General features: G+C 39.1%; 2 protein-coding genes across 3 annotated transcripts; one reads left to right on the top strand and one right to left on the bottom strand.

The window, feature by feature from the left end:
- Positions 1 to 376: 376 nt before the first annotated feature.
- On the top strand, positions 377 to 5,503 carry LOC107601099 (calcium-binding protein 39-like). 2 transcript variants are annotated; one of them, XM_016293124.1, is made up of 9 exons: positions 377 to 594; positions 1,760 to 1,926; positions 2,020 to 2,184; positions 2,316 to 2,434; positions 2,763 to 2,931; positions 3,627 to 3,686; positions 3,807 to 3,872; positions 4,205 to 4,348; positions 4,609 to 5,503. In XM_016293124.1, the coding sequence occupies exons 2-9, from the start codon at positions 1,810 to 1,812 to the stop codon at positions 4,798 to 4,800; spliced, it is 1,032 nt and encodes a 343-aa protein (XP_016148610.1). In that variant the 5' UTR covers positions 377 to 594; positions 1,760 to 1,809; the 3' UTR covers positions 4,801 to 5,503. The 2 variants fall into 2 exon arrangements, with proteins under 2 accessions (XP_016148610.1, XP_016148609.1); XM_016293123.1 differs by having other exon boundaries at positions 377 to 603.
- A 1,121-nt stretch (positions 5,504 to 6,624) lies between these two features.
- On the bottom strand, positions 6,625 to 7,919 carry ccdc160 (coiled-coil domain containing 160). Its single transcript, XM_016293122.1, has 2 exons — positions 7,858 to 7,919; positions 6,625 to 7,670 (listed from the first exon to the last, which is right to left on the bottom strand). The coding sequence occupies exon 2, from the start codon at positions 7,625 to 7,627 to the stop codon at positions 6,707 to 6,709; it is 921 nt and encodes a 306-aa protein (XP_016148608.1). The 5' UTR covers positions 7,628 to 7,670; positions 7,858 to 7,919; the 3' UTR covers positions 6,625 to 6,706.
- Between the last annotated feature and the right edge of the window lie 651 nt (positions 7,920 to 8,570).

Genomic DNA, 8,570 nt, shown 5'->3' with positions numbered 1-8,570 from the left:
AGCTAACACAACAATATAAATCCAATATGAGTCCAAACAGAATGGGCACGAGTGGAAAAAAACAAGTGACTTAAAAATTACGAACCGTGTGTTTTGGGATGCTAATATTAATTAATTAAAAAATAGTAGTCAGGGGCCCTATGGTGGTCAGCTTGTGCTGTATGCAACAAGGGCCCCGGTGTTTAGCTTACTTTAGGCTTCGGAGGCCTCTGAGTTCTGGCCTGGTCCATAATACAGCTTTGCTGTCAGTGGTTTTGTTGCCTCAATTCATCGTCATTTAATTCGATTTCTGTTCAGGGTGTACGCCGCAGCGAGTGTTCTGATTGGTCAGCGTTTACGTCAATTAAAAAAAGGGGCGTTCAAAAACTCTCTTCAACTTCCCTGATAAAGTAAAGCGGCAGACGCTTGAAGTGTACGAGCGACAAACTACTCCTAAATTAATCGCAGTTACTAACACAAGAATTATCTCCTTTTGGGGGAGATAAATAGTATGTTCGACATAGTTGAACTGGATTAATAACTCCATATTTAGCTGCTCACAAGTCGCTCTAGCTTACTTTTCTCCTCATCGCGTGTGTGGACGTTTTGAGTCTGGTGAGTGCGGTGAGTGTCTCTGCCTTCCTTCCACCTCCAGCTAACACACATCCACTTAGCCTGACATGTTGCCTGTCATTTTTTCACTCTAGATAGCACTTCAAATATACATTTCAACTGGGTTTTATGTTAATTTATTGTTTTTTTAAATAGGTTATCTATTATTTGTTTTTCTGTTAAGGTTAAAAGATCAGTTTAAAATGCTAGCAGCTTGATCAACTGTTAAAAATGTCATTGAAATGTTGAAAGGTTCAGCTCTAACTGCGTGTCAAACAGAAACTTTACACGGGTTTAGGAAGACCCATATGATTCAAATCCACTGACAGATTACATGGATAGAAACAAGTTACTAAGTAAGTTATCTAAGTGGTTAGTTTCCTGGTTTGAGTTATTCTTCTAGCTCGTTTGGCCATGATGATCATGCCTGACAGAAGTCAGTTAGCCAACGTGCTAACTTGCATGGCTACATGTCCAGCCAGCTGGAAGATTTAAAAACTGGATTTTATTTCTTCCCGTGAACAGTTGTGTTTGTTCTTATGGGTTCATGTTAAGACCGTATAGGGTGACAAACTACCCAGTAATAAAGTGTCTGTGATGAGTAATATCGAGTTCCTGAGAAGTGTTGATCGATAAGTGCTGGGCGGAGATTAGCTTAGCTCATCAGGATATTAAAGTTAGCTGTTTTTCAAGTTGAATAAAACTGCCTAGTTGCTCATCGAAGTGACTCGTTTAGTACCTTAACCTATTTTGTGTCATGTTTTCACACGTGTTGAACTATCTCTACTATCTCTATCTGTACTTGTCAGTGTTGAGCAAGTTTAGAAGGTGTTTCATAACATGCTTGGGTTATTACTTGTACAGTAATAATACAAACAAACAGTCATAAGGAATGAAGTCTGTAAATATTGTTAATTTAGTGCAATTAAACCAAAAAGCAATGTTGTTTTCAGTATGTCAGAGTACTCTTGACAGAGACCTTTCTCTTAACAAGTGTTTTTGTTCTTTTACAATTGTATTGTTAGCAGTAATAACGGTACAAGGCCTTTTCATTGTATTTAGTGTCTCTGAAGTGAATAAAATGTGTTATGAATAATTTTGTCAATAACTATGACTTCTTCACTCGCTGGTATAATGTTGTACGCTATTTGTTTTTCACCTTTTAAAGGTGAATCATTTCTTGTTCTCCGACGTCCAACGCACATCCCAGCTAAAACCATGCCATTCCCTTTTGGGAAGTCTCAGAAGAGCCCTGCAGAGATTGTGAAGAGTCTGAAGGAGAATGTGGCATACTTGGAGAAGCTGGAGTCCTCTGAAAGCAAGAAATGTGAAAAGGTTGGTCTTTTTTTATGTCAACATCTCGATGCAAATGTTTCAGCAAATTGTGGACTGTGACGGAGTCAGAAAAACTCACTGTTTTTCCTGTAGGTTGCAGAGGAAGTATCAAAAAATCTTGCGTCGTTGAAGGAGGTGCTGTGTGGCACTGGAGACAAGGAGCCTCAGACTGAGGCAGTGGCCCAACTGGCTCAGGAGCTCTACAACACCAACCTCCTCATTTCCCTCATAGCAAACCTACAGAGGATTGATTTCGAGGTGCATATCCTTGCTTTTGAAATGTTTGAAATACAACTACTTCCATCTTGCTGTAATATATATATATTGCTCTGTGCACTAACCACACGTTTGTTTGCTCTCTTTGATTTATAACACATTGTTCACCAAAGGGAAAGAAGGATGTGGTGCATCTGTTTAGCAACATAGTGCGTCGCCAGATTGGCGCTCGCACCCCAACTGTGGAGTACATCTCTTCCCACTCACAGATCCTCTTTATGCTGCTGAAAGGGTGAGTTTCCAGACCCCAGGGCATTGTCATAGATCAACACTTTCAGAAGCCATTGATTAGCCTGGCTTTTCCAGTTGATGTTATGGGAGACTGTGGTTGTATGGTTATTTTAGGACCATCATTTTCCCATTTCCTGTCCACGTGGCTGAGCTGCCAATGGCATTTCACTTTTACAGCACAAACATATCTAGTTATTGACAGTTTGGTGTGATATTATGTTTGAATGATAACTTCTGTGGTTTTATATATATGTATATACAAACAAATGTGGTTCTCTCACGTTAGAGAAATAACAGGGCTTATTTATTTATTTATCTCTTGAACGCAGCTATGAAAGCCCAGAAGTGGCCCTTAACTGTGGCATGATGTTGAGGGAATGTCTGCGTCATGAACCTCTGGCCCGAATCGTTCTGTTCTCTGAGGAGTTCTACTGCTTCTTTCGCTATGTGGAGCTATCTACTTTTGACATTGCCTCTGATGCCTTCTCCTCTTTTAAGGTATGAAATTTACACAAAATATCATCCATTTTGACTTGTAAACTTTGCCTTAGGAACAGTGCACTAATAAATTTATAGCAAAATATTTAATCACATGAGATCTTTATGCAGTAATGCCATAAGACTGTTTAAGGTCATTTTATTTATATTCAATTTAAATGAAACGGTAAAAAATACACTGGTAGGTGTGTACAACAAACTATTATGAAGAGAAAGAAAGGAACAATCCCACACTCTGTCATACTTCGCAAAAACAAACTTTCTTTATTACAATGTTTTGGTTATGTGGCAGAAGCCACAATAGTTTTTTTTTTTTTTTAGTGTGTTAGTGTTAGTTGACGACCCATTTCCAATGGTGTCCATCAATTTGAGCATCTATGGGGTCAACATTTTCAAGCCTCAAAAATTACATAAAGAGATAATAAAAGTAATCCATATGAATCAAACCTTTAATCCAAGTCTTCTGAAGAGACACAATTCAAACATTGATCAACATGCATACATAGAGCACATCAAATACGATAAAGGGAAGATCAAAGGTGTATGCTTGATGCACGAGAACAAATGAGGCAGAATTTGCATAAGAGAATGACAGAATTTAAATTTTTGGTTGACTGCCGCTTCAAATCGAAATTCGAAAACCTTTCAAAAGAGAAAATGACAAAAGTGCATTTACCTTAAGACTTTGTTTTTAGGATCTGCTGACAAGACACAAGATCATGTGTGCAGATTTCTTGGAGACAAATTACGACAGAGTGAGTTACTCTAGTTTCCCAATATTTCATTTGCAAGTGCTTTTGTGTACAAGTGCTTTAGTGGCTGTTCTACTTTATGGACAAATGTATGATGATTGATCATTTCATAAATGTTTTTAGGTGTTCACAGAGTATGAAAAGCTGCTGCATTCTGATAATTATGTCACCAAGCGGCAGTCTCTGAAGGTGAGCATAAACCGCTGTTTTCACAGGGTTGTTTTCAATAATTCAAAGCTGTAATGGTATTCTAACCCTTGAGGTGGAGAATAAGCTACTAGGATCTATACATGAAAGATAGCTGAAGAAAAGAGAGTTCTCAAAAAGATGCTTCTTTGTAACTTGAACAGCCACATTTTAATAGGAAAGCCACATTTTGTCTTCACATAGGAATGTTTTATGACAAACCTTGCTTGGTTTAATAAAAGCAGCAATATGTTGAGTGGTTTGGCTTCATTCTTACCACATAATTTTGTTATTGTTCTTAAGTGAGTTATAAGTGACTATCAAATGATATCCAGCTCTTAGGAGAACTATTACTGGACAGACACAACTTCACAGTCATGACCAAATACATCAGTCGAGCTGAGAACCTAAAGCTGATGATGAACATGTTGAGAGACAACAGCCGTAACACCCAGTTTGAAGCCTTCCATGTCTTTAAGGTATGTGTTTATATGCGCAGCGTTTCATGTAGCATAATATATTTGGATTTGGCACTTCGCTTGTCTACCTTTCCCTCGGTCTACTCCAATTACTTTCCACACTTGGCAGCTGACTGGTTTTCTGTCCCAGTTCTGGCCTCACTTATTGAATGTAAACAGGTCAGGGTCAGTCACTAGTGTGTGAGCTGTAGTTCAGACCGCATGAAGGTGGATTCAGTGACTTGAACTGCACTTTTAACGGGTTTCTTGTGTCCTCTCAGGTGTTTGTGGCTAATCCCAATAAGACACAGCCTGTTCTGGACATCCTCCTCAAGAATCAGTCCAAGCTGGTGGACTTCCTGAACCATTTTCAAACGGACCGCTCTGAAGATGAGCAGTTCTGCGATGAGAAGAACTATCTCACTAAGCAGATCCGGGACCTCAAACGGCCTGCACCTGCAGAGGAGTCTTAATTGGTAGAACCGGGGAACTCGGCTAGTGATGTGGTTTGATTATGTGGGTGAGAATTGGATGGGAGGAACAAAATAAGTCAAAGACAGAAAGAAAGGCTGGCATCACTTGGAATAAATCTCTTTACATCCAACTTCTGAAACAGGTAGAGAAATGCTGTCAGGATGTGCAAACATATGTCTGTCCCTTTACTGCAGGAGGAGCAAGTGGACCCCAAGCACTCCATTTAAACCTATATTTTTAGCACTGCCCTTAAAAAGGAAGTACAGTTGATTTACCTTTTAGATGGTATATATTCGATTTTTAAAAAAAAATATTCAAATTGCTTAGAATGAAAAGTATATTGAAAGCCTGCTCAGGCCTTTTTAAAATTTTTAAAAGTAAGAACATGTATATTGGTACAGGTATGGCTTTGCATATTTGCACTGAATCTGGTAGCTTTGCTCCAGGTATGCCATTAGTGCCACTTCATAAACCAAATATTAACGATAGGTCATACATACAGGACATTATGGGGCCTTCTTTCAGCACACAAATTAATCTGGACATTCTCGCATTTAAACTAGTCAAGGGACATTAAAGCGTTTTATAGCCTGAAAATGTCATGTGGTCAAGTGAAATCTTAGGGGGGGGAAAATAGCCTGTAGAGTTTAGTGGTCATGTTGGATGCTGCACTCAATTTCCATTTTAACTGGGTGCCTTATTTAAGTATGCGGCCCCCCCCCCCCCCCATAGTAAATGCATTTATTAATTTTGGTTAATTTCTATATATACATTTTAAGTTGCATACATGAACATTAGTTGATTTGAATTAATAATAATAATAATTAATAATGAACAATAGCATATTTATTATTAATTAACATTAACTTCATGTTCATGGTACTGAATGCATTAACTAATGTTAACAAATCAAACCTTAGTGTAAAGTGTTTCTGGTATTATTTTGGATGTGGGGCGGTAGTTTGAATTATGCAAGCTCATATAAGACCTTACAACATCCCAAAGTGGTCTTGTAATCCTGAATAAGACGTACAAGGGACACGATTACATTTGTTCAGTTTGCTAATGAGTACACAGAATGTCAGGAGTGTGAGGAAAGCACTTGCCGTGCTTGTGTAAATGAGCCAGTTTGACTAAAAGGTTTTTAATGGATTCATCCAAATGTCAATGTGTGCTTGTGCTTTGATATCGTTTCAGCCCGCTCATCACCAGAAGCAAATGTTTTTGTGAAAGTATGACTTGTGCATGTGGAACTTTATTGTAAGTATTTAGGATGTGAAAAACTTTCTGAGCTGCCTTTATTTGCTTTTATAAACGGCATCATGTGTGAATTCACAAAGCCTTTGTGTTGAACGGTGGCCCAGACTGATTCATTCACCTTTTCCCAAAAGATCTACAGCTATCGATAACCAAATATTTCCGCCGTTTCATTAAATGTCACTTGATACCACATGTAGGAGAATGGGTATTTGGCCAAATGTGATTATTCCGCTAACAGGGTTTTTGTCCTTAAGTTCATAGAAGCTTTGAGGCTTTAGATTGTCCATGCAGTGATAGTGATCTCTGACAAAGAGATTCAAAATAATATGTTAGATCTTTGGTAAATTATTATGGTGGATTGTATAGCCTACACCTTTTATTATTTGCAGTTTGACTGATAATGTTTGCTATGCTTTTCACTGTTTTCACTCATTTTCCTATGAGATTTCCGTTTTATTTTCCACTGTGGGAGAGGATTATATATGTACATAAAGTTTTATTTTGAAAAAAGAGAAAGCGTGGAGGCATATTGAAAATAAAATAAACAGTGGCACTTCTTGTGTGCGATAACATCAATTTTGTCTTTATTGAAAAAAAAGATTTAAATGGCTGCATTTTAAGTCACATTTTTATTATTGCAATAAATTATTGGCTGCTAAAGTGTCTGCGTAAGAGCTCGAGGGCTGTACGGCTCCGTGCGTGACTCTCTCTCTCTGCGCACAGGTCAGCTCGGGTCTGCTTCACCTCTCTCTGAAGCTTCAGGACCACAGCCTCATTTTCTATCCGAGCTGCTTTTCCCAGTCTGTCTCCTTCAGATTTGCATTGCGCTTGTGCTCTTTCCAGTTCCCACGCGAGGTTGGAGCGCTCCTGCACTATCTGCTGCACGTCCTCTTTTGCTTTGCTCAGACTTGTCTTCCACCTGTCTGCCTCTTCTTCCGTTTCCCTGACCTGTATAGTCAGCTTCTGTAACTGAGCGTTCATTTTTTGGCTCTCTGACTTCAGATCATTTATCATGAGGGCCTGACGCGCAGCCCTTTTTTTGGAAAGGCTTAACTGTTCCTCCAGCTTCTCCACCAGGCCTTGCAGCTTCATCCTTTCCTCATGTTCTGCCTTAAGCTGCTCCTCTGAACAACTGAGCTGTCGCTTTAGTCGCCATCTGTCCCTCTCCACTTCTTCTAAACCAGCCCGCAGTTTGGTGATGTCCCTCTCATTCCAAATGCACCTCTGTCCCGCAGTCTCGCTCTGGTCGGTAGGATTTTCAGAGGTCTCCCCTTCATCGACAGGCCTAATAATTCTCTTCGCTAGGGCCTCCTTCTTGCGCAGTCGCTCAGTTTGCTGAACCTCTTTCAAAGCTTTCAGGTACATCTCCCTTCTGTGGCTCCTCTGGGGTTCAGCTATGTCTGTGGAGAGGGCTGATGGTGGGTTCATTGAGCTACTGCATTGTTTGTTTGTGTTGGTCTGGCTTTCTAGCAGGTTTTGGAAAGTGAAACGAGGAGGGAAGATTTCCTCCACCCAATGATGGTCATCTCTGGAGCTGGACTCGTGTGCAGTGTTTTGATCATTCATTTCCACGGTCCTCGTAACTAAACTGTTTGAACTTCATTAAAACGTGAAGAACAGCGTACTATTTAAGGGCACTTAATTTGCAAGCCCCTCTTCTTTCACCAGCTACAAGCAACCGCAGGTCGTTTAAAGCCGTTAGAGCTTTTTTTTTAATGTCCGGCATTGATGAAACGTGCAAAATTGTAGGTATGAGGCGATTGTATATACATTTTATATTAGCGGTTCATACTTACAACAACATCGTTGACTACGGTCTCTGTCGGCGCAACTTCCTGTTTTCATGCAGGAGAGCGCGACGAACACTTTGCGCCCCCTGCTGGTTGAGTTTAAACGCTTGTTGCATTCAATTACCTATGCAAGTGTGTTTTCCATTTGTGACCCTGGACCCCAAAACCAATCAAAAGAGTCAGTTTTGTTTTTTAGATTTATACATAATCTGAACGCTGAATAAATAGGCTTTCCACTGATGTATAGTTTGTTAGGATAGGACCATATTTGGCTGAGGTACAATGGTTTGAAAATCTGGAATCTGAGGGTGCAAAAAAAAAATCTAAATATTGAGAAAAATATACATACTTTCCAGAAGGCCAACAATTCACTAAAAATGTTTTTTTTATTGGTCTTATGAAGTATTCTAATTTGTTGAGATAGTTAATTGGTGTTTTTTTGTTAAATGTGAGCCACAATCACCACAATTAAAAGAACCAAAGACTTAAACTACTTCTGTCTGTGTGCATTGAATTGATTTAATACACGAGTTTCACAATTTCAGTTGAATTACTGAAATAAATGAACTTTTCCACGACATTCTAATTTATTGAGCTGCACCTGTATACAAAATATCTTCATGGAACATGATCTTTACTTGATATCCTAATGATTTTTGGCATAAAAGAAAAATCAATCATTTTAAGGCTATTGCTACAAATATACCCGTGCTACTTAT

Source organism: Sinocyclocheilus grahami, unplaced genomic scaffold (assembly GCF_001515645.1).
Source record: "Sinocyclocheilus grahami isolate Dianchi unplaced genomic scaffold, SAMN03320097.WGS_v1.1 scaffold299.1, whole genome shotgun sequence".
Taxonomy (NCBI): Eukaryota; Metazoa; Chordata; class Actinopteri; order Cypriniformes; family Cyprinidae; genus Sinocyclocheilus; species Sinocyclocheilus grahami.
This window is presented reverse-complemented; position numbering and strand designations above follow the sequence as displayed.

Bases quoted from the DNA above. Each gene is read 5' to 3' on its own strand.
- LOC107601099 (XM_016293124.1), top strand. From the start codon at position 1,810: ATGCCATTCCCTTTTGGGAAGTCTCAGAAGAGCCCTGCAGAGATTGTG. The intron at 1,927-2,019 runs GTTGGTCTTTTT...TTTTTCCTGTAG, and splicing joins AAAGCAAGAAATGTGAAAAG to GTTGCAGAGGAAGTATCAAA. The intron at 2,435-2,762 runs GTGAGTTTCCAG...TCTTGAACGCAG, and splicing joins CTCTTTATGCTGCTGAAAGG to CTATGAAAGCCCAGAAGTGG.
- ccdc160 (XM_016293122.1), bottom strand. From the start codon at position 7,627: ATGAATGATCAAAACACTGCACACGAGTCCAGCTCCAGAGATGACCAT.